Raw genomic sequence first — 25,800 nt, 5'->3', positions numbered from 1 at the left:
CTTGAAAGGTAGAGATAATGATAGGATGCATCACACATCCTCACTGTGAGCACATGGCCACCCAAGTTTTGTGAGGAAGAACCAAACCTGACAATTGCTTGAGCAGCCTCTGAAAGGGGGAGACATTTTCCACCTTACCTTCTCCTTCCACTCCAGACCTAGTTTTAAGCAGATGAAATGGGAAAACAAATCAATGCAAGTGGAGACAGGTGCATTTTTTTTTGAAGCAGAACTGCAATTTACCTATGCTGTGTGTTCAGCATGTAGTACTTGGTGTTCCTTTTTTTTATTTTGGAGGGGGGGGGGGGAAGGTATATGACTTCCATTAGTCATGCAGCAGCAATTTTCAACGTGTGATAATGCAGCGTTGGAACATGAGGCAAACAATAAATGAGACTTCTAAAAAAAAGCATTTGTTTTCTGCCTTATTGAAACACTGAAATATATTTGTTTTCAATGGTATCTTTAACAGGAAACTATCCAGAAGAAAATAATGGCTTCTAAAGCCTCTTTTTTGTTTTAAGGTATTGGAAATGGGGCTTACACCCTTTGAAAGGAGTCAAATGCACTGGTGTGAGAAAGTCTTTACATTTAAAATAGTTATTAAAACGTCACAGATTTTATTCCAGTTCTCACAATTGTTACACTGGGGTGTTTTTTTTGTTTTTGAGGACTTGCATACTGGAGTTCAGTCCCTATTAATACTGTAGAGGAAATACTGAGCACATGAAATGGCTGACTGGCAGCCCAATAGGAATAGCTTTGGCAAGTAATTCCCATTTCTGTTTTGTATAAATCTAATTGCTGTAACAATTTGATGTTGCTGGTTGGAAAGTTGAAGGACAATTTGAAACACATTTTGGATAGTTTCTGCTTCAGAAAATACTCTGGGTAAGTAAAAATTAGAAGCTGGTAAAAGTAATTACTGAGGCATTACTAAGCAGTTGTATCATATTGTAGGGAATTGCTCTCTTCAGAGGAAAGAAGAAACATGGCAGTGAAGGCAGGTATATGAGTTCCTTCTGTGTTTTGGACAAGAGACCTTGTCTCGCATGGTGAGGACAATCTTGGCTAAGTTAAAGCAAGTCTTCACAGTAGGTGTTAGCAGAAAAGCTGTCTGGCATTATATTTTTGACCAAAGTGAAAATGACAAAGTTTATTGATGATCTCCATCTTTTACTCTGTTCCATTTTAGGTGGATTTTCATGGGACAGGTGAGTATACTCATTTTTAGTCTTTTTGTCAGGAGCATTCATGATTTTCTTGCATGTTGGCAGATCCAGTTGGGGAAAACAGGTGTGTTCTTTTTTGAAAGTTAGGTCATGTCTTCAACCATAGTTACTTCCTCAGTACAACCTTTTTTTGGTAAATTTACATATTCTGTCTGAAAAGGAAGAAAAATCTGTAACATGCAGTAAGCTACAGTCGCTTGGCAATTGGAGAATGCTTCTAAATATTAAATAACACCAGTACCAAAGGCACTTTGTCTTGCTGTTTAATACATAAGTAATGCTTGCAAGGCAGGAGAAAGCAGGTTTAAGGACAGGCTGAGAGAGCTGGCCTTGTTCAGCCTGGAGAAGGCTCCCAGGAGACCTTATAGCAGCTTTCCAGTACCTAAAGGGTGCTCACAAAACTGGAGAGGGACTTTTTATAAGAGCATGTAGTGACAGGGCAAGGGGAATGGCTTTAAGCTGAAAGAGGGCAGATTTAGATTAGATACTGGGAAGAAGTTCTTCCCTGTGAGGGTGGTGAGGCACTGCCACAGGCTGCCCAGAGAAGCTGTGGCTGCCCCACCCCTGGCAGTGTTCAAGGCCAGGTTGAATGGGGCTTTGAACAACCTGGTCTGGTTGAAGGTGTCCCTGCCCATGGTAGGGGGCTTGGAACTGGATGAGCTTTAAGGTCTCTCCAACCTGTAAGGTTTTTTTGATGTTTAACATGTATGATCAATACTAGCTGTATGTCAGTGGAAGGAAGAAGAACAGAAGGTGATTTAAATGGTAGCCTTAACTGGGACAATAGAGAAAATGGCTGACTGGCTACTATTGGCTGGGTTTTCTATATGTAGACACTAACTAGACTTGTAGAAAAACCAGTTTGGTTGCTATCATACAGTTTTACGTTGGTCAACCTGGAATTCTAAGAGCAGAAGTTTCCAGCCAAGATCATAGTAGTGATACAGTGCTTGGGGCTTAAAATACTGATGGGAGATATATTCAATTTGTAAATAAGTAGGAGGGATAGTACTGGTGGGAGGGGGCAAACTTGGAGTCATTGTGAGGGTATGTTACAGATCAAACCAGGGCACTTTGTTGGGGAATTTTGCCTAGGAAATCTGGGGGATTGGTAAGTACTGCAGGGCTTTGTGGTCACGTTTTTTGTGCTACTCTGCCATTCTTTGGGGAAAGAAATGCATGTGCACACATAGTGTGTATTGCAAGTCCTTGGAATGCATTTAATTCCAGAAAACAGGAAAAGTAAGTATTGAAATATAGTTCTGAGTGAGGGTGAGGAAGTAAGGAATCTGAAGAGACTGCAATTTTTGAAGGACAGCTTGCTACTTTACTAGCTATTGTTTATTTATATGATGGACTATGGACTGCTGCTGCTCTGTAGCCTTAGCTCTGGTAGCCTGGTATGAGAAATCAGGTATTTATGACTTAAGGTGTATGAGGAAACTCATCCAAGTTGCATTACTACGTGCCTTCTATTAAAGCCAAAGATGGTAGGAGTAAGCAAATAAGTTAGGACAATGTGCTAGTATATAGGTACCAAAACTAGAGCGTTTTAGTAGAAACGCTTTGAGGATCCTTTGTAAAGGATTGAAGGAAAATTTGTGTTACTTTTGAAAGCCTCATTGAAAAGGGTTGTTTTGCCCACTGAAATGCAATAAACAAATAGCCTGATTTATTGACCTAAAGTGCATCTTTGCTTTAGCCAGCTGATAACAAAGCATTCCCTCCCTGTGTAAGCACTATACAAACTATTGTTCAAAGGGGCAAATTGGAAGACAAGCATTAATAGTTTGAAGCTTGCTTGTCATTATGTGAATAAAGACCGGAGGAGTTAGTTGCTGTTAGCACTATGCAAGTGGCTAAGATACTGTAAACAGGAAAGTAATAAGGATAAAAAGCAATGGACTAAGTGCGGTAAAAGGGGCCATTAAAGTTTTTTTTTAGTAAGGATAATTAAACACTACAATAGACTGCACAGGGATGCTACAGAATATTGGTCAGACGTAATTAGCACAAAACATCAAAACTGTCATAGCCAATCCTCTGCTGAAGCAAAATAGGAAAGCTAGTTAAGCTGTTGAGACTGCCAACCCTGTTGATTTTCATTCAGTGCCACAGGTTTTTTACATGGGGATAAGACAAAATACATGTTGACATTGCATTATGATCACTGATATTTGAAAATGCTAATGGAAAATGCTTCCTCACTTGGGTTATTTTCAGAGTATGAACAGCAACCTAGCAAAACTGCTACACACAGAAATTGCTGGTCTCAGTGAAAGTGATAACTCTGGTCTTAAAATATGGCTACGAATACATACAGCACTGGATACAGCATTTCTAATTCTAAACCAGCATATTTTGTATGAGAGCAAATTAAACATGGACCAAATTAAACACTCATCTTTATATGCCAGTTCTTCTAGTCTTTGGCCTATTGTGCTTTATAGTTAACAGCTTTGAATTCAAAAGAAAGCATACCTGGTTATCTTCATCAGTTGATGCATTAAATTTGTCTCTTGGTTGTGGTATGGGAGAAAATAGGCTCTTGAAATTGCAGTACCTTTGGGTAGAAAATGAGACTGTGAAGAAATTAAAAATACTGGTAATATAACTTACACACATGTTTTGTGTTGTACCTCGAGGATATTTTTTACTTTCAAGATAGAACAGCTTTTTCTCTACAAATCACCAAGTGAGAAATAAAATATTTTGAGTGTAGACTGATTGGGTAACTATTATACTAATCACTTGGGTAACTGAAATCTATGTTGCAGTGAGAGTCACAGTAAATACTATTAAATAATGACTTTGAATAAATCACATGGCATAACTTTCTTCCACCATTAAGTGGAAGTTTTATCAAAATAATCATAGAATCATAGAATGGTAATGACACATTCATTTGTCCTGATTCTCTTGGTACTGTGTGATGCCAATAGCTTCAAAGTGATGTGGATGTTGAATGCATACAAGAACAGAAATGTTTTTGCATGATCTGGTGGAATCAATCACTTGCTTTAATATCCTTTCACCCTTTTTTACTTGCAATGAATTTGTATGCCAAAGTGCCATTCGCAACAGTACTAGTAGTAATACTTAATGACATTGATAGAATCATAGAATCAGAATAGTTAGGGTTGGAAAGGACCTTAAGATCATCAAGTTCCAACCCCCCTGCCATGAGCAGGAACACCTCACACTAAACCGTGTCACCTAAGGCTCTGTCCAGCCTGGCCTTGAACACTGCCAGGGACGGAGCATTCACAGCTTCCCTGGGCAACCCATTCCAGTGCCTCACCTCCCTCAAGTGAAGAACTTCTTCCTTATATCCAGTCTAAACTTCCCCTATTTAAGTTTTAACCCATTACCCCTTGTCCTATCACTACAGTCCCTAATGAACAGTCCCTCCCCAGCATCCTTATAGCCCCCCTTCAGATACTGGAAGGTTGCTATGAGGTCTCCATGCAGCCTTCTCTTCTCCAGGCTGAACAGCCCCAACTTTCTCAGCCTGTCTTCATATGGGAGGTGCTCAAGTCCCCTGATCATCCTTGTGGCCCTCCTCTGGACTTGTTCCAACAGTTCCATGTCCTTTTTATGTTGAGGACACCAGAACTGCACACAATACTCCAGGTGAGGTCTCACAAGAGCAGAGTAGAGGGGCAGGATCACCTCCTTCGACCTGCTGGTCATGCTCCTTTTGATGCAGCCCAGGATACGGTTGGCTTTCTGGGCTGCAAGCGCACAGTGAAGCTGGCTCATGTTCATTTTCTCATCAACCAATACCCTCAAGTCCTTCTCCACAGGGCTGCTCTGAATCTCTTTGCCCAACCTGTAGCTGTGCCTGGGATTGCTCCAACCCAGGTGTAGGACCTTGCACTTGGCATGGTTAAACTTCATGAGGTTGGCATCAGCCCACCTCACAAGCGTGTCAAGGTCCCTCTGGATGGCATTCCTTCCCTCTAGGGTGTCAACTGAACCACACAGCTTGGTGTCATTGGCAAACTTGCTGACAGCGCACTCAATCCCACTGTCCATGTCAGCGGCAAAGATGTTGAACAATACGGGTCCCAACACCAATCCCTGAGGGACACCACTCGTTACTGGTCTCCAGCTGGACATTGAGCCATTGACCACAACTCTTTGTGTGCGGCCATCCAGCCAGTTCTTTATCCACCGAGCGGTCCACCCATCAAATTGATGTCTCTCCAATTTAGAGACAAGGATGTCGTGTGGGACAGTGTCAAACACTTTGCACAAATCCAGGTAGATGACATCAACTGCTCTATCCCTGTCCATCAGTTCTGTAGTCCCACCATAGAAGGCCACCAAATTGGTCAGACAGGATTCCCCCTTAGTGAAGCCATGCTGGCTGTCACCAAGCACCTTGTTGTTTTTCATGTGCCTTAGCATGCCTTCCAGGAGAATCTGCTCCAAGATTTTGCCAGGCACAGAGGTGAGACTGACTGGTCTGTAGTTCCCTGGGTCAAATCAGATCATTTAAATTTGTAGGTAGGAAAGTAGGAGGTAGAAGGAATGTGTTTCATAAAAACAATACCAATAAGGTTGATTTACCTTTTGAAAAGACAATATTGGAGCAGTGTCACTGAGATTGTTCCAAGTGCTATCAGAAATAAAATCACTAAAGGAAAGTGATCTTTCCCTTGACCTGAAACATCCAAGACAGAGAAATATCTTAGTATGCTGAAAAGCTACCTTTGTCACTGTCAGTAATGGATGACAATGTCACATAATCCTTTTTTTTTCAACAACCTGAAGGATTTCAGCTTGACTTCTTACAGGTACGCTTGATGCATTTCAAACCATTTCAAATATTTAAAATGTAGAGTTAAAAAAAAAAACAACAATAGGAGAAGAAACAGTCAGAGAATGAATTACAGAACAAAAGTGTTATAAAAAGACTGTTGAGGAAAGGGTGAAAAGGAAGATGCATTAGAAAGGGGACAATATTCGTGATAAAATCTTAGACCTGAAAGGCAGCCTCAGAACTTTGGACCAAATACAAGACTGAGTGTCTCAGCCTGTTCATGTAGCCCTGGCATCTGAGTAACTGCTGCCTTCGCAATCCCAACTAATCAAAGACTGCTATCAGCCTCCCTTGCCATTGTAATGGAGCTTCTCCTACACATTAATAATTTCCACCCAGTTTCTTCCACATGATTGGATAAGATTTAAGATTTTATTCATATTTTTAAGAGGGAGAAAAGGAAGCGAACATGGTAATACTGAAAAAAAAAAAAATTAAAATAATATTTTACAGTCTTACCAAACTCAATGGGTTCACTCCATTCCCCCCAGTTTGAGCTCACGAGACAATTTTTTCCACGTGCTCTGATTTTCAGAATGTACTTTTTTTCTTCATTGTAATTTTGGAATTCATATCTGTTGCTCCTTACCTAAAATCAAAACAGTCAGACTGTTCATTTCACCCTGTAAACAAATATTTATGACATTTGAGTTTAAATTCCTGATGCAGTTTCTACAAAAAAACTAATTTGCATGACTGTAGCTATGTACTAGTTAAACGTTCTTCTTCCTAAATGTAAAACTGTGATAAATTAGTTCAACTGCCATCGAATCTTTCTGTTTCTTTGAAGTTTCAAGTTGGATTTTGAAGTTTATTTGGTCTTTATTTTATTATGCTTTAAGGACACCATTTTTTCCCCTGTTCCTTTTTATGTATCCTAAAAATCCCATAACAGAAAGTTGAAACTGGAGAAATACCCTGTAAATTCACCTTGCATCCTTTACAGGGATTAATCATGCAAATGTTCCTTGCATGGTGCCTGTCTTTGCTAAACAGACTTAATATTTTTGAGACAATCCACAAGCAGATATGTACCATCTGGCCTCATGATAATTTCTAAAAGGGATGGAATCTGCCAAGCTTAAGATGCTTCCGGGGCTGAGAGGACCACTCATTTGTTGTGGAAGACTGTGAACATCTCTGTGTTCCCTCTGTCTAGCTGTTTGGAACTCCAGTGGTATTTTTTCACCAACAAAGAAAGAATGCTTCCAGTTTTTGTTAAGCAAAATATCACATCTGTCATAAGCAAAAGCTATTTGTGAGATAAATGAAAAGTATGAAATTTTGTGAAATTCATTGAAAATTCTGCATCCCCAAAAGGGATGTATTAAGTTTACACATGAAGATACCACAGGAATATATTTTCCTGGATTCTCATTGCTATATTGATATAAAAACTATAGTTCTAGAATTAAGTATATTTTATATAATGGTATTTAAATGCTTAAGTGGGCAGAAGCACAAATTTGTATATAAAAAGAATACTTACTTTTACAGGAGGATCCTTTTTCTGTTCTTTGGGTTCATCCTGCAAACAAAAGAGAAGTCTTCATTTTCATTATTTTCTTTTGTTCTCATTTTCTTGCTTATAAAGATCACAAGTAATTTTAAACTGACAAAAAAGTAATCGGATATTCTACTTCAGTAATGTTCTAGAATGTTGCACTTTATTACAGAGTTTTGGCTTCCTCCATTCCTTTTAGAATAGGAAGGAAACATGAATTATTTACTTATCTGCCCATGGGCTTATGGGCATATTAACACTGTGCATCCTCACACAGCAGAAGTATATCCAATTTACACAAGTAATCAAATCATCCTCCAAATACAGCAGATCCGGAAGCTGTGATTTCATAACAGTTTGATAACATGGTGAAGACAATTGATGTGAACAATAAATTTACCCTCCTTCCAGTCAAAGTCTGTATTAGACATCTGAGTGATCTGTGCACAGGGGCTTCCCCCAAAGTATTGTGAAAAGCCTCTTGCACATCCCATACAATCAAAATTTAATTAACAAGAAGCAAATGTTGACCTGGATCAAAGCACCTGAAAATTCTGAAAAAAAATAAGAAAAAGGATAGGTTCAAAAATGAGTGAACAAAACAGACAACAGCTTTTCTGCTTTGTACCTTTGGTTAGTTTGAAAGGTCATGACTGCTGTGATATGAAACCAGCAGGGCTGGAGCAGGAGGACACAGCTTATAAGAAAGAAGTTAATAAATAAAGGAAACAGAAATTTGCACATTATAGATATGCATGCATGCAGGTATGGTCTCAAATACAAACCAATAAATTTTTACCTTATTTTGTATGCTAATTTCATACTGAAAACACTTTATGTTTTCCACATGACTTGTAAGGGGTGCTTGCCATGTAATTATGCAACCTGCTGAATCTCCAGTACAATTGACAGTGACATTTAATGGAGGAGTGAGTATTTCTGGAAAGAAATTAAATTATTAATGTAGACATAGACAGTAATCAGCTACAACTTATCCATTCATAGCAAAATACATCTGAAGTTGAGGCAACTGATGTACAGCTGTATGCTACTGATGTTAACAAATGTTATCTGGTAAACGGGAGTAAAATACAGTAGCAAAACTTCAGTTGTTGGACACCTGAAGTAACTGACTTTCATGTAAAAAAAAGTACGAAGGATTTTGGTAATTGAGTAGTATAATCAGCAGAGTTCCATTTTCTTCTGCATCTGAATTTCACATTAACAGCGCAAGTCCTCATAGGAAAAAAGACAGAAGTTTTGGTGCATGTGGTATTGTTCATGTAGAAGACCAAGTCATCTGAATTTGAGTACCTACAATACAGGTGAGATCTCATCACTATTGCCTGTGATATCTGCAAAACACCGCAGAGCAGGTCTGCTTGTCTGAATAGCTCTGGGCTTTACAGCCTGCACCAGCTGCAAGCAGGAGTCAGTCTTGTGCTGTGCATACACCACACAGGACACCCAGGAGGACCCTGATTTCTCACAGGTCCTGGACCACATCTGTAAAGCTTGCGAATGCTTCAAGTGTCTGAGAATGTCCCAAATGACACTAAAGGCATGTTTTTCAGCAGCTGAATCCTGTCCCAGATCTCCATTAGAGCTCTATCACCTATTTCGCACATAGGTACCCACATATTTAACGAATGCAGAATTAATTTGCAAGTCTACCCTCCCCCAGCCCCAGTTATAGGACATGTAGCTCTTGCAGCTCTCAGAGACACATAGAACTAAAGGATGGAAAAATGAGGCCATCAGAAGGGTGGCCTTGAAAGTCTAACCATTGCATTTCATCACTTGGATTTCATGGAAATGTTCACACCACTTGAGCAGTTATTTCAGACTGCTTCTGCCTTCTGCTCATTTGGGAATATTTGGAACTATATTCTGTCACCTATCAGGATGAAGTCTGTCCTGCAGTGCTGGATCCTACGATGAATATAGACTTTGGTTTATTCTTTTCTCTTCAGAGAAAAATTCCCCATTTCCTTATTTTATAAAACAGTAATAAAATAAAAATGTTCACTTACCTATTTTATACAGTTGAATGTACTCATCATAGAACTGGATCAGGGAGTCTTTGCTAGAGCCATTCACCAGGAAGTAAGCTTTTTCAGTCTCTATCCTCACATTTTGGAATCTACATCCTGTATTTCTGCCATTTTCATCCTTAATGTAAAGCTCACATTCCATCGCATCCTCATATCTATATACAGCAAGGTATTTTAGATAAACATGGGCAATGTGATGTGTTGAATGAGAATTTGGACTTCCCTAGGCTCAAGCAGATCTACTTACCTGGAGTTCTGCCAGTAGAGAAAATACTGGGTATCTCCTGGAGCATCCTTGCCTGCCTGCCAAGTGCAGCTCATGAGGGAAATGTTATAAATCACACAGGAGAAGTTTTCAATGGCTGATCCATTCATGCCTGCAGAAACAGGAATATCCATGATGAGTAAAAATCATGTGACTGCTCCAAGCTGGAGCTAAAAAATTGCTGAGCTAGTTGTAGGAAACTTCACAAAAACATTGTCATAAGGCTGCAGAAACTTGTTCATCCTACAGGGAACAAATTAAGGAATGAAGGATTTCAGTGTTTCTTTTACCCCCAGGACATTGGAAGCAGGCAAATCCTTTCCCAAAGCCTAGCATATTACTTTGCAGAATATATCTGCATATGCTGGAGTATGAGCCATCCATGTTCACTGCTGTGACAGAAAAGGTTGCCCCATTGTTTAGAGGAGGTGCTTGGGTTAAGCATGAAAACTGAGAGAAAGCTAGACTCTCATGCTATTATAACTGATTCTGAGCCCTGAAACCTGTGAGTGAGAAGAGCATTCACACAGGTAAAGGAAGGTACATTGGCATTTCATGCCATCCTTGGTGCTACAGAGAGAAGTCTTTCTCGTTTTCCAGTTAATGCTCAGGAATCCACTCCTGAAGGGTTTACATACAGCTTTTAAAAAGCTGAGACTTTAAAAGTAAATTTGGGCTTTTTTATGCCCTCTGATCAAATAGCTGCCTAGCGAGATCTTTCCACTCTGATGTGGGTGATAGTGACTTGATTTTTCCCTTTCTGTAGCACCCGAAGTGCGTTTCTTTGGAAGCTGAGCCTCCTTCTCATTCCTCCTTCAGCCAGTTTTCTGCTGCCTGCCCTGACTCTAGCCCCCTCCAGCACCCAGTATTCCACCTTGTGGAAGTGGAAGGAAATCGCCTGTGGAACCTGCATGCTTGGAGGCTAGGGACAGCCTGGGAGGAACTGCAGAAGTAAGAGGGTTTAAGAAGCAGAGCTTGTATTTTGAGGGTCACTGTGAGAGCTTTTCCTCTGTCAAGTACCCAGAAGAGAAGAGTAAGGAGTACTTTCCCACTCAGATACGAGCAAGATGATCTCATCACCTCTGCCAAGTCTGAAATCCCCCAGTCATGCACAGCTGCAGGAGCACTGGTGACTGGGCAGTTTTAATGGAGAGCTCTGAGTGGAGAAGGAATGGGAAAACAGGCTGTAGAAACTTTATGTTTGAAATCATGAGCCTAGGGTCTGCTTAAACCCCACTTAGACTAGATCCCACATGGGGAAGGTTCAGAATGTCTTTGTAAACAGTTGCCTCAGCACAGTGGATGCACGGCAGCTGAAGGAACCTGTGCACATGCGTTGTATGTGCATGTATGTGTGTGAGCACATGCACATCAGTGCCAGATTAGGAGACTGCTACATTCAGTTTGCCCCTATTTGCTTATCACAGGCATTTCTTTTCCTCTCCTCCTCTCATTTTATGGGTTATACTGCTCTCCAGACTGTGCCTTTAGCTAGCTTTGTGGTGTAGCTCCTTACAAGCTCACCCACAGCCCAGCAGAAAAGCATTTAACAAAGAAAGGAGCACTAACATCTTAATTTGTAACAGATAGAACAGCTATTTGAATCCACCCTTAAACCACTGTAATTTAGTGGTATTTTTGAACCCTAGTATGAAAGAGAATAATGCAATTATCGAAACATTTGTGGTAGTGCATCTCTTGCAGAATTTTGGAAACATAACAGAGCAAGTAGTTTTAGCAGATCTGCAAAAAATATTTTTTAATAGAAAGTAAAGCAGTTACCTACTGTGTAAAGAACTGTTTTCTTTAAAAGATTGCAAATGGAGAAAGCCTTACCCAGACCATAAACATTACCTCCTGGGATAAAGGTGATGGTTTTTGAGATGTTTGTGTTTGGCACTTCAATAGTAAGGAATACCCCTTTGTGCAGAGGCAGGTATAGTTCCACTGGAAACCTGCATAGTGGACTATCCACCTGAAAAATAACATTTTGATGTTTTATTTCTCTGTTTTTCCTCTGCTGGTGTTAGATGATGCTTGCTCTGGAAGTACAGAAACTCAGTTTGAAGGCCTGGAATCTCATGTGTATATGTGTGTGGTTTAGGCTCAGGAGCTAACTCTCTCCTTTACCGCTTGAAGGTGATGTATAATGGTGCTGACTGATCAAAAGCACAGCTACACAAAACGCTTTGCTGCTCAGGAGTTGGATGCTACACTAATGGGCAACTATTAGAGAAGCCTAATAGTACCCCAGTAGCATAACAGAGGATGGTTAATAAACAGGGGAACCACAATGGAACTTAATCAAAGGATTAAGTAAAATAGAAGTCCATTCCAACCTCCCGAGGGGTCGGAAAGTTGTCTATGGCATTGTACTTATAACCTTCAATAAAGTTGTAGTGTGGTTTTGTAATACGTATTTCTAAATAAGGCTTCTGCTTTGCTATGCTAAATAAGCCATCTCTATCTCTCTTTCGGTCTGTCAGGCTTCCTTTAGATGATGTGGGATTACTTTATAACCAGTGCTACAGGCATGATCCAATTTACCTGGAAACAGGTGAAGAACTGGAGATAATGAAAATCCATGGCAGTATTTGGGGAATTAATTTTTCATCTGAAGGGTCTCTTTCTCTGTCTGAGTCTAACTAAGTCTTATAGGCCCTTTTTTCAGCAGCTACATCCCTATTCATAATGGAATGTAGGTACAGTTCAGGCCAGTGCTTCCTTTCTACTTTGTTGACAGAACTTCGGTTCTGTAATGCACAGGATGTCCTCCTGCAGCAAATGCACCCTGGCACTGGTGGAAGCTTTCCACAGCCCCTGATAGATCAAGCTGTGGACTGCAAACAGTCACTGATTGGATTTTACCTGCAGCTGATCAATTTTTCCAAAGTAAGTGAAATCAATAAAAGGTAAAGAAAAAAGTGCAATTATTTATCTCAATGAATAACAAGTTTACCTCTGTCTGTATACTTTCAATGTCCCTGTCCATGATGGTACATTTGTACTTAGAGAAATTTTTGCTGCTGTCCCAGGTCAGTTCCATTTTTCTCCAATTCATTTTCACATTTGCAATAGGTGATTCTTGTGCCTCTGCTGAAAGTGTTACAGAATAAGTTCAGTAAGGATAGGCTGTCATTTTTGTTGAATGCAGAAGATAGTATCTATCAGGCTTAAGATGACAATCGACAGATTATTTGCAAATATCTCTGATAAATGAAGAATTCAACCCCGTTTCTCAGATCATATCTGCAAAACCATACTTACGCTCTACATACTGGATGTCAGCATGCAAGGGATGAAATAGCATCATATAACACCACATCATGCAAATGAGTCCAAGAGTATCAAACATCTTTTCTTCTCTGGAAAGGGACAATGAAGCCTTCAGAAAAAAACAAAAAAAAACAAACCAAACCAAACCAAAAAAAAAAGGAAAACCATACCAAACCAAAGCAAATAAAAAACCACAACAAAAATCATACAAAAACCCCAAACTTTCCCCCCTCGCACCCCCCCCCCCAAAAAAAAAAAAAAAAAGATGCCAAAGTGTACTTTGGTTTCTGCAAAGCTTTTTTTTTTTTTTTTTAATGAGAAGAGTCAAAATACTCTTTAGAAAGGGCAAGCAGACAATGCTTCAGGAGGTCTGACAGGCACCTCTTCTTTGAAAAAACTGAATAGGCTCACTATTGTCAATTACAACACAGCAGCCTGAGGCAGAGGCCACAGGCTGTCATTATGATACATACACTCACTGTATTTGGTGCAGAGACCATGATTTGACACGTGACTGACACGCTTGTAAAGTGGGCTGATGCCAACCTCATGAGGTTTAACCATGTCAAGTGCAAGGCCCTACAGCTGGGTTGGAGCAATCCCAGGCACAGCTGCAGGTTGGGCAAAGAAGAGATTCAGAGCAGCCCTGTGGAGAAGGACTTGGGGGTGTCGGTCAATGAGAAAATGAACATGAGCCAGCTTCAGTGTGCGCTTGCAGCCCAGAAAGCCAACCGTATCCTGGGCTGCATCAAAAGAAGCGTGACCAGCAGGTTGAAGGAGGTGATCCTGCCCCTCTACTCTGCTCTCATGAGACCTCGCTTGGAACTGCACACAATACTCCGTTTGTATTGTGGAGTATCGTACAGTTCTGTACAATACTCACTTGGAGTATTGTGTACAGAGTGTTGTGTACAGTTCAACATAGAAAGGGCATGGAACTGTCGGAACAAGTCCAGAGGAGGGCCATGAGGATGATCAGGGGACTGGAGCACCTCCCATATAGGCTGAGAAAGTTGGGGCTGTTCAGCCTGGAGAAGAGAAGGCTGCGTGGAGACCTCATAGCAGCCTTCCAGTATCTGAAGGGAGCCTATAGGGATGCTGGGGAGGGACTCTTCATTAGGGACTGTAGTGATAGGACAAGGGGTAACGGGTTAAAACTTAAACAGGGGAAGTTTAGATTGGATATAAGGTGGAAGTTCTTTACTGTAAGGTTGGTGAGGCACTGGAATGGGTTGCCCGGGGAGGTTGTGAATGCCCCATCCCTGGCAGTGTTCGAGGCCAGGTTGGACAGAGCCTTGGGTAACATGGTTTAGTGTGAGGTGTCCCTGCCCATGGCAGGGGGGTTGGAACTAGATGATCTTAAGGTCCTTTTCAACCCTAACTGTTCTATGATTCTGTAATTCTATGATTCTATTTAGGATTACTGTTTTCCGACATATATATCCTAACTATACCATCAGAAAGGCAGGTTTTCTTGCTTTCTGACCCTGAGAGCATCACTGCAGATTTTCCTAGTCAGTGTTCCCATTTCTGCTGCAAAATGACCATTTAGAGTGGCTTTCAACCATTTGTTGAAGGCACCTTTTGTGAAGTGCATGGTTTGTCTTTGCTTGTGTCAGGGTGTGGATGACTTAACTTCTCTGTGAGTAGTCCTTTAAAGCCAGCATCACCACCAGGCATGTTCAGATGCCCCTGCCAGCATCTATTAGGAATGCATTGAAAACATCCATGAGTTCTGAACTATCTAAAAAAGCAGGAAGAGAAAGGTCTCAATCTTTGCCAGGTTTTGGCAGGAATTAAATGCTCACCTGCTCAGCTTTTTTGAATATGGCCAATCTACAGTCTTGATTCAAAGTCTTTTGAGGCTGATTTCAAGATTTTATGTAATAACACCTTAATAACCCTTAAAATAATGTTTACAGCAATGCCCTGAATCACTTTCCCTTTTTTTCTTTTCTGCCTGGAGGTAAATATCAAAGCTGACTGTGGACATACTGTGAATATGCTAACGAATGCAATTGTTAGGTGTAGTTTACTGTATCTCACTGTCAAATAAAATATCTTTTTTCCACACTTTCTTTGTTATTATTGGTTTTGGGTCCAGAAATTGTTGAGTCTTACGGTGAATATTATTAAACTTGTTGCCCAGATTTGAATGCATCAACTATGGAGAGAGCATCTTCCTGGCTTTGAAATTTTGAGGAAAATATCTCTCCCTCCCCATTCCCACATAAAAGTTAATGGAGATAGTCTCCTCCAGCCCTGGTCAGCAGGAAAGGGAGCCCCAGGTGCATGCCATATGGCATTTTCTGGTTCTTCCTGTGCGCCCTGGGGGAGGACATGAGGAAGTGGAATGTTGAGCACACTTTTAAACTGGAAGCCAGTGTGTGTGAACTGAAGGGGAAGGCAGATGCCAAGAAGGGTTCTCCCAAGAAGCCTCCCAACAGCTTAGTTGCTGTTGAGACGGAAGAAGGTGATCAATGATCGCCCTGACGCAGAAGGACTGGAATCACTTCCCCTGATTACGGTGAAGGGACTTCTCGTCTGGTGCTGCGAGGGTCAGACAGTGAATACTCCAGCCAGAAACAGAGGAATTCTGCCTTTGGCCAGGAGGAGGAAAGGGATGGCTGGGTTTACTGGGCTGTGTGGATTTGAAGGCCTGGTATATCAGATAAGGAAGTATGAAGCTTTGGTAGAAACCAGAGCACAGTGTACCCTGGTTCCATTGCTTGCCTATCCTTCTATATCAATTTTCACGGTCATTTCAGAGTGTTGATTTCAGACTGACTTCACTTACAGTGAAAGAAAAAACCCAGCCAGACCTTCCAAGCAGGCTGGAGTCTTGAATATTTCTAGGATCCACCTCACATTTCATGGAAATTAGCTTGATGTGACCTGTCTGCCATGGTCTCCATGAATCAAGCCAAGACAGGACACCATGCTGGGATTGCAACAGTCACAAACTCTTCACTGTCACCTGATTCTTATCAGCTCATCTCTTGCAGCATCTATCATCATGCTACTGTAAGGATGTGGCCACAGCTGCTGGGAAGTGATACAGAAGAATCTTAAGTGCAAACAGTATGGAGGACTGGTCATGAAATGCTGTGTGAGATACTGGTCTCAACAGTTATTTCCACTTTCCCATGCTGTCAGTGATCTCCCCAGTAAGGCACATAATAACCTTAAGACTTGTTATTCTAGTCTGCCCCTTTTCATATAAGCATACCTTTCTCAATTTTGTGCCATCTGTTAGTTACTCTTAACCTTTTTGCCTTCCTTTCCTTATCCTATGTTCCTTTTTAGGCAATTGTTTTCCTATTCTCTGGTAACTGTCCACCTTTCCTTTATAGTATTTGCTTCATTCTTCTTGTCATCTCCCTCTGTCTACTCTCCCTGATGACTCCTTTGCTTTCAAAATATCCCTCACATTTCCTACCCATGACAGCAACCCCATACTGCAAGCACTCTTGACACTTTCTCATGGAAATGCTTGTTTGGAGTGCTGAGAAAGGAGTCATCTGCCTGCTTAGAGGAGTATTTGCTGGCACCATTGCCTCCAGGCTCTGGACATGTCACTGGGCTTGCAGTGGGAATAGCAAGGCCTGCAAGTATTCACTTTCCTCGTAAGAAATGGCCATGTCCTTTGACCACAGCGCTAGGGCGATTTGCTTCCCACAGGGTTTGTGTTTCACAGTTGACTAACTTTTAAAACAAATTACACAAGAAAGGATCAGTGTTGGGTTGTGCCTATGTTCTCTGCATCACCCCAGCTGAATATACCAACACATAGCCAGGTTCCCTGTTTTTTCTATTTCCTGAAGGCAGGATAAAAGATATAGGAGTTGTGGTGAACCCTAAGCCATTTACCTGACTGATCCATACCTTCTGACCAGTGTCCAAGCAAATGGCTCCAGCAGCACATCGGTAGAATGTTAGGAGCTTTTCTCCCTCCACCATCTCCCAAACTGGAGACAATTGTGGTATACCTCCCTCTGCTCTGAACAGACTTCGGTATTGAAGGTTTCAAAAGGAACACACATCTAAACTGGTTGGGAGTGTTGTTTGGAAGATCAGACCAGAAGAAACATATATTCTTTGTAAGCAGTATTTCCTCACATTTTATTAATACAGGAGGTAATATAGAATTCATTAGGATGAACCCCCCTGTCCTTAACTCTGCTTGTTTCTGCTTTGCTTCTTTCCTTTTTTCTCCCCTGGCCAGCCTCACAAGTGCCTTGACCTCCCCTGCTACACTGGGGACAACCCCAGAAGGGACTCCAGCACCTGGTTTGCACACTCTTCAATTCTGAAGTCACTCCCTAGTTCTCTCCAAGGCAGGTTTGCTATAAACCTGATCTATCCACCTAAGCTGTGTGAATGTGAGTCAGCCAGTGATACCTGGCCTTGGAGCTCTCTCTTATTTAGAGGTGTGTGCACCTGCATAGAGTGCATGTTTATTTTTTTTCACTAGCAAGATCTTACCAAGGAAAACATTGCTAAAATTATTATCTAATGTTACCAAAGGTTTGATGTGTCCTACTAAGCAGCAGTGATCATATAACTCATAAACTTGATGACAGCAAACATAAGTCTGTCACTGAAATCCGGGAAATAAACTCTCTAACCAGAATGACAGGTTAGAAACATATCAATTTCTAATGGTATTGGCTGCATGGGGGATTGCTCCAGCTAACACACACACTGAGAAGAAACAGTTTACAGCTTATACATCTTCATTATGTACATATTCATTATAATTCTAGAAGGAAGTGCAGCAGGAGGGCCAGGAGACCTCCTTGGATGGATAACGAGCTGATGAGGAAACTGGGAGGGAAAAAAGAGGCATATAAAAGGTGGAAGAAAGAACAGGCAGCCTGAGAAGAATACAGGGACGTTGTCCAGGAAGCTGGGGACCAGGTTAGGAAAGCTAAGGCCCAGTTAGAATTAAACTTGGCTAGGGATGTGAAAGATAAAAGGAAGGTATTCTATAGGTACATTGTAAATAAGAGACAGACTAGGGACAACGTAGGCCCTCTCCAGAAGCTCTCGGGAGAACTAGCTACACAGGATTTGGAGAAGGCTGAGGTTCTTAATGACTTCTTTGCCTCGGTCTTCACTGGCAAATGCTCTGACCACACCACCCAAGTCTTGGAAGGCAGACAAAGGGACTGTGAGAATGAAGACCTTGGGCCCACTGTAGGAGAGGATCTGGTTCGAGACCATCTTAAGAACCTGAACACACACAAGTCCATGGGACCTGATGAAATCCATCCTTGGGTCCTGAAGGAGCTGGCAAATGAAGTTGCGAAGCCGCTGGCCATCATATTTGAGAAATCACGGCAGTCAGGTGAAGTTCCCGATGACTGGAAAAAGAGAAATATAACCCCCATTTTCAAGAAGGGGAAAATGGATGACCCGGGGAATTACAGACCAGTCAGTCTCACCTCTGTGCCTGGCAAAATCTTGGGGCAGATTCTCCTGGAAGGCATGCTAGGGCACATGAAAAACAACAAGGTGCTTGGTGACAGCCAGCATGGCTTCACTAAGGGGAAATCCTGCCTGACTGATTTGGTGGCCTTCTATGATGGGGCTACAGAACTGATGGACAGGGGTAGAGCAGTTGATGTCATCTACCTGGACCTGTGCAAAGCGTTTGACACTGTCCCACACAACATCCTTGTCTCTAAATTGGAGAGACATCAATTTGATGGATGGACCACTCGGTGGATAAAGAACTGGCTGGATGGCCGCACACAAAGAGCTGTGGTCAATGGCTCAATGTCCGGCTGGAGACCAGTAACGAGTGGTGTCCCTCAGGGATCGGTGTTCAGACTGGGACATGGACAGTGGGATTGAGTGCGCCCTCAGCAAGTTTGCTGATGACACCAAGCTGTGTGGTTCGGTTGATACGCTGGAGGGAAGGAATGCCATCCAGAGGGACCTTGACACTTGTGAGGTGGGCTGATGCCAACCTCATGAAGTTTAACCATGCCAAGTGCAAGGTCCTACAGCTGGGTTGGAGGAATCCCAGGCACAGCTACAGGTTGGGCAGAGAAGCGATTCAGAGCAGCCCTGTGGAGGACTTAGGGGTATTGGTTGATGAGAAAGTGAACACGGGCAGGCAGTGTGCGCTCGCAGCCCAGAAAGCCAACCGTATCCTGGGCTGCATCAAGAGGAGCTTGACCAGCAGGTCGAAGGAGGTGATCCTGCCCCTCTACTCTGCTCTTTTAAGACCTCACCTGGAGTATTGTGTGCAGTACTGGTGTCCTCAACATAAAAAGGACATGGAACTGTTGGAACAAGTCCAGAGGAGGGCCACGAGGATGATCAGGGGACTGGAGCATCTCCCATATGAAGACAGGCTGAGAAAGTTGGGGCTGTTCAGCCTGGAGAAGAGAAGGCTGCGTGGAGACCTCATAGCAGCCTTCCAGTATCTGAAGGGGTCCTATAGGGATGCTGGAGAGGGACTCGTCATTAGAGACTGTAGTGACAGGACAAGGGGTAACAGGTTAAAACTTAAACAGGGGAAGTTTAGATTGGATATAAGGAGGAAGTTCTTTACTGTTAGGGTGGTGAGGCACTGGAATAGGTTGTCCAGGGAGGTTGTGAATGCTCCATCCCTGGCAGTGTTCAAGACCACGTCAGACGAGGCCTTGGGTGATACGGTTTAGTGTGAGGTGTCCCTGCCCATGGCAGGGGGGTTGGAACTAGATGATCTTCAGGTCCTTTCCAACCCTAATTATTCTATGATTCTATGATTCTATCAGACGATATCAGGTGTTTTCAGGGTGGTGTGGCCATAGGCATGACGTGCTGTGGTATGGAATACCTCTTTGGCTAGCTTGAGTCAGGTATCCTGTCTGCTTCCTCCCGGCTTCCCCTCCTCCCTGGCAGAGCATGAGCCTCACAAAAGCCTTGGTCAGGGTAAACATTACTTAGCAACAACTGAAAAAATTGGTGTTATCAGCACTGTTTCCAGGCTGAAAGTCAAAACACAACGCTGCACCAGGTACCAAGAAGGAGAAAAATTGACTGCTACTGGTAAACCCAGGACAGCAGCCATTTACCTATTTCTCAGGCTTTACCAGCAGGGGGAAGGCCTATATTGGTTTGAGAGAAGACATCTGGTTCTCTCATTTCATGTTTTCGTTATCTCTATATCTTCTTGTCCTGGGTTCAGCAGTAGCAGTCATGTTTTTCCTTTGTGTTAGCTGGTGCAGTGCTGTGTTTTGACTTCCAGCCTGAGAACAGTGTTGGTGAAGCCGCTGTTTTCGGTTGCTGCTAAGTGATGTTTACCCTGAACAAGGACTTTGTGAGGCTCATGCTCTGCCAGGGAGGAGGGGAAGCTGGGAGGAAGCAGAGATGGGGCGCCTGACCCAGGCTAGCCAAGGAGGTATTCCATACCACAGCACGTCATGCCCGGGGTGGGGGGTAACTGGGAGTCACCCGGAAGGACTCGGGCTTCCAGGTGGAACTCGTTTTCTTGGCCGGTGGTATCGTATTCTCTTCCCTTGTTATTTTCTCTTATCATTGTTGTAGTGATGGTGGTAGCGGTGGTGATTTGTGTTGTACATTGGTTGCTGGACTGTTCTTGTCTCAACCCGTGGGAGTTGCACTCTTTTGATCCTCCTCCCCGTTCCTCCGGGAGCGGGGAAGGGGAGAGCCCCGGTGGGGGGGGGGACATGGACCTCGATTGTTGTCAGCTCGGCACCACTCACTGGGAGTGAGTGAACAAGTTACCTGACTGGGTTTAAACCAGGACACTTCTATACACAGTCTCTATAGCCTCTATACACAGTAAATTTCTAGTTTAAGAATCCTTGTAGCACTGTCTAAGTCTCTATATTCAGTGAAATACTTATTTAATTTGGTATCCAGTCCATTTGATCTTTTGTAGCAAGGCAAGGTCAAACTTAAGTTTGCTCTAGAATGATCTCTGTATCAATGTGTCAGAAGAAAAATATGGTCACATTTAAAAGCTGTGTATGTCTATAGTAGTTTTTATAGAAAGCATCCATTAGATACTGACTGAAGCCCTTTCAATTCTTACCCTCTTAGTTTGTACATTCTGTTGTCTTCACTCTTGGGCTGCGAGTGGAGTTTGCTACCACAAAATGTCACCTTGGTTCTAATTCCCAGCTTTGTCAGTGACTTTACTTTCTTGAAAGGCTCTGGGAAAGTTACTCCTGCCCATGACACGCTTCTAGAAATTAAAAATGGAATTTTACTTATAGGGTAATGTGGGGATAAACTGATGCTTATACGTTGTGGACACATGGAGAATATCATACACTTGCTTACTGTACCAGGAGGCATAGAAATAGGAATAAAAACCTTACAATGTATACCAGGAAATGAAATACTACTTGCAAATTGTTGCCTAAATAACTTCCCCAGAATTGATTCAGTCTTTAGATCAGGATTTTGATTTTTGTAGATGATACAGAACTGAGGGAAGTGGTTGATATACCATTGTTCCACTTCAGAGGGACCTGGACTGGCTGCAGGAATGGCCTGACAATATCTGAAATTCAGCGAAAGGAAATGCTCAATCCTGCATCTGGGGAGAAACTACCCTGGCACCAGCACAGGCTGAGGACAACCTGCTGGAAGCAGCTTGGCAGAAGTAGCCCTGGGAGTCCTGGTGGACACCAAGCTGACCATGAGCCACCAATGTGCCCTGGAAAAAAAGGCAGCCAGAGGCATCCTGGGCTGCATTAGGCTGAGTGTTGCCAGCAGGTGATCCTAGACTGCTGGGTCCAGTTCTGGAACTCCTACTACAAGAGAGATAGAGAGCTGCTGGAGAGAGTCTAGTGAAGAACCACAAAGATTATTAAGGGATCTGATACGAGAAGTGTCTTAGAAAGCTGGGACTGTGCAGCCTGGAGAGATGAAGGCTCAGGAACATCTTATTAATGTGTATAAATACCCAGCTGTGGGGAGCAGGGAAGATGGAACCAGACACTGCTCAGTGGTGCCGAGTGACTAGGTAAGAAGCAACAGGCAAAAAACTGAAACAGCGGAGAATCAGTGGGGGTAGTGTGAGCCCCTGGACCAAATTTCTCAGGGAGGCTGTGGAGCCTCCAGCATTGAGGATAATGACTGGACAAAGCCCTGAGCAACCTACAGCAGCTGACCCTTCACTGAGCAAGGGGTGGGACAGGACAAGGTACCCAAGTGCCTTTCAATCTCAACCATCCCAAGATGCTGTGATTTACTCTTTTCAAGGAATGGAAACCCACATTAGTGAGATTAACTTATAGATAAGGGACAGAAAATAGCATTTCTTTCACTTATTACAAAATAAATGTCAGATAACAAATGTTAAATAGCACAACAGACATCACAGACATTTCACAGTCTTCCCTGAATCTTGCAGAAATCTTCAGAAATTTTATATATACACAGATTTACAGTTTTAATCAAATAGGCTAAAATATCGCCAAAATTTTGCTTAGGCTTTTTTAAGCAGGAAGCTAATCCATATTTTGCACATGTGCTAGTATAACCGCACCTAACTTAATCCTTGTCAAACATCTGTATTCTGCCCAAAATCTTCTGTGGCAAAACAAAATCAATAGACAACATAGAGAGACATACCTCTTCTTATAAAAGCTATCCTCCTCTGTCTTATTTGATTTGGGATCACAGCAGCAAGGACACTTGAACTTGTAGTTGTGCTCATGCAAGTATCAGTGTTTTGCTCTGCTAGTTAACTTTTTTTGCTGCATGCCAGTGTTAATACCAAATGCTGCAAGTTAGAAAGTGACTCAGTTTATCATTTCCTTTACTGCTTTTGAACTTCCTTACATTTCCTAATTTGCAGATGTTAGCGATTTCAAGTGAACTGATCATGCAACTATCTCTTCCTTCCTGTTATGTTGGATGAACTGAGCATTAATAGTCACAATATGCAAACCCATTATACAAAAATACATACTCTGTAGTCATAGTTCATGAATATGCTCATAGAAACACCTCTCCTAAAAATAAACACATTTTCATGAATAATATGTTCTGGAAATAACAGCAGTATTGTGTGACAAAGTCATGTTGGAGTTGCTTACAACATGGCTATTTATTTCTGTCAGCACCTGACTAGTTGTATACATTGTTTATGACTCCTGCACCAGTCTAGAAGATTCTTCTTTGAGAAAGATCAATACTTAGCATGTATTTGCAAACAGCCGAGAAAATTATGTCTTGCATATTTATAGGCAAAGAAATGGCAAGGAAAATATCAGATACAAATTTCTGAACTTTCTCACTGCCTGATTACTGGTTAATTTTGTTTGGTTCATCTTAGGCTACAATATTGTGGGTTAGGTGCAAAAGCATCCATATATTCAAATTAAAAGAAAATATGCAAGGCATCTATGGAATTCAGTAATGTCAAGTTCACAAAAGACTTTGCAGTCCTAAAAATAGAGAGTATAAGCCGCAATGTTTGCTTTAACTTCCAGCAGCTGTAGATGTGGCTCTGGGTTGCACTGAACGTTATCCACTCCCCAGATTGTTTCACATGATATCTGGCGTGCAGATATGTAATCTTCATGTAATATGTTCTCTTTATTTCTTGCTGTTCTCAAACACTTGTAGCACGGGTGATTTTAATTGCCACCTATATTCCACTCCCAACACAGGCACAATAACAGGAAGGTGGAGAATTCTCCAGGCTTCACTTACTAATTAGGCTGGCCTTGAACACCGCCAGGGATGGAGCATTCACAACTTTACTCTAAGGTTGGTGAGGCTCAGGGAAGCACTTCTTCCTTATATGCAATCTAAATTTACCCCTTTTAAGTTTTAGCCCATTACCCCTTGTCCTATCACTACAGTCCCTAATGAAGAGTCCCTCCCTAGCATCCTTATAAGCCCCCTTCAGATACGGGAAGGCTTCTGTGAGGTCTCCACACAGCCTTCTCCTCTCCAGGCTGAACAGCGCCAGCTTTCCCAGCCTATCTTCATATGGGAGGTGCTCAAGTCCCCTGATCATCCTCGTGGCCCTTCTCTGGACTTGTTCTAACAGTTCAATGTCCTTTTCATGTTGAGGACACCAGAACTGTACACAATACTCCAAGTGAGGTCTCACGAGAGCATAGTAGAGGGGCAGGATCACCTCCTTCGACCTGCTGGTCATGTTCCTCTTGATGCAGCCCAGGATACGGTTGGCTTTCTGGGCTGCAAATGCACACTGCTGGCTCACGTTCATTCTCTCATCAACCAACACCCCCAAGTCCTTCTCCACAGGGCTGCTCTGAATCGCTTCTTTGCCCAACCTGTAGCTGTGCCTGGGACTGTTCCGACCCAGCTGCAGGACCTTGCACTTGGCATGGTTAAACTTCATAAGGTTGGCATCAGCCCAACTCACAAGCATGTTGAGGTCCCTCTGGATGGCATTCCTTCCCTCCAGCGTTACCAACTGAACCACACAGCTTGGTGTCATTGGCAAACTTGCTGAGGGCGCACTCAATCCCATTGTCCCTGTCAGCAATGAAGATGTTAAACAAGACTGGTCCCAACACCGATCCCTGAGGGACGCCACTCGTTACTGGTCTCCAGCCGGACATTGAGCCATTGACCACAGCTCTTTGTGTGCAGCCATCCGGCCAGTTCTTTATCCACTGAGTGGTCCATCCATCAAGTTGATGTCTCTCCAATTTAGAGACAAGGATGTCGTGTGGACAGCATCAAACACTTTGCACAAGTACAGGTAGATGACGTCAACTGCTCTACCCCTGATCATCAGTTCTGTAGCCCCATCATAGAAGGCCACCAAATCAGTCAGGCAGGATTTCCCTTTAGTGAAGCCATGCTGGCTGTCACCAAGCACCTTGTTGTTTTTCATGTACCTTAGCATGCCTTCCAGGAGAATCTGCCCCAAGATTTTGCCAAGCACAGAGGTGAGACTGACTGGTCTGTAATTCCCCGGGTCATCCATTTTCCCCTTCTTGAAAATGGGGGTTATATTTCCCTTTTTCCAGTCATCGGGAACTTCACCTGACTGCCATGATTTTTCAAATATGATGGCCAGTGGCTTAGCAACTTCATTTGCCAACTCCTTCAGGACCTGCAGGTGGATTTCATCAGGCCCATGGACTTGTGTATGTTCAGGTTCTTAAGATGGTCTCGAACCAGATCCTGTTCTACAGTGGGCCCAAGTTCTTCATTCTCACAGTCCCTTTGTCTGCCTTCCAAGACTTGGGTGGTCTGGTCAGAGCTTTTGCCAGTGAAGACTGAGGCAAAGAAGTCATTGAGAACCTCAGCCTTCTCCAAATCCAGGATAGCCAGTTCTCCTGATAGCTTCCAGAGAGGGCCCACTTTGTCCCTAGTCTGTCTTTTATTTGCAATGTACCTATAGCATCCCTTCCTGTTATCTTTCACATCCCTAGCCAAGTGTAATTCTAACTGGGCCTTAGCTTTCCTAACCTGGTCCCTAGCTTCCCAGACAACATCCCTGTACTCTTCCCAAGCTGCCTGTCCTTGCTTCCACTTATTATAAGCCTCTTTTTTCATTTGAATTTTCCTCAGCAGCTCCTTATCCATCCAAGGAGATCTCCTGGCCCTCCTGCTGCACTTCCTTCTAGTTGGGATGCAACACTCCTGAGCTTGTAGCAGGTGATCCTTGAATATTAACC

The 25,800-nt window shown here is 42.7% G+C and overlaps 1 protein-coding gene across 4 annotated transcripts; it reads right to left on the bottom strand.

Moving 5' to 3' along the window:
- Positions 1-301: 301 nt before the first annotated feature.
- LOC134168694 (granulocyte-macrophage colony-stimulating factor receptor subunit alpha-like) lies at positions 302-23,846 on the bottom strand. Of its 4 annotated transcripts, none has more exons than XM_062628679.1 (12): positions 22,763-23,069; positions 13,151-13,246; positions 12,843-12,979; positions 11,720-11,858; positions 9,866-9,995; positions 9,598-9,773; positions 8,364-8,503; positions 7,550-7,588; positions 6,520-6,649; positions 5,808-5,901; positions 3,714-3,795; positions 302-1,384 (listed from the first exon to the last, which is right to left on the bottom strand). In XM_062628679.1, exons 1-12 carry the CDS (start codon positions 22,845-22,847, stop codon positions 1,316-1,318), a joined length of 1,317 nt encoding a protein of 438 aa, XP_062484663.1. In that variant the 5' UTR covers positions 22,848-23,069; the 3' UTR covers positions 302-1,315. The 4 variants fall into 4 exon arrangements, with proteins under 4 accessions (XP_062484663.1, XP_062484665.1, XP_062484666.1 ...); XM_062628681.1 differs by having other exon boundaries at positions 11,738-11,858; positions 22,763-23,068; XM_062628682.1 differs by lacking the exons at positions 302-1,384; positions 22,763-23,069 and adding an exon at positions 23,099-23,846 and having other exon boundaries at positions 3,622-3,795; positions 13,151-13,243.
- Positions 23,847-25,800: the final 1,954 nt, after the last annotated feature.

The sequence above is a fragment of the Pezoporus occidentalis genome, unplaced genomic scaffold (genome assembly GCF_034315485.1).
Source record: "Pezoporus occidentalis ecotype Australia unplaced genomic scaffold, CSIRO_AGI_Poc_V1 ctg32, whole genome shotgun sequence".
In the NCBI taxonomy this organism is placed as follows: Eukaryota; Metazoa; Chordata; class Aves; order Psittaciformes; family Psittacidae; genus Pezoporus; species Pezoporus occidentalis.
Note: the sequence above shows the minus strand (reverse complement) of the source record. Positions and strands in the feature narration are given on the sequence as shown.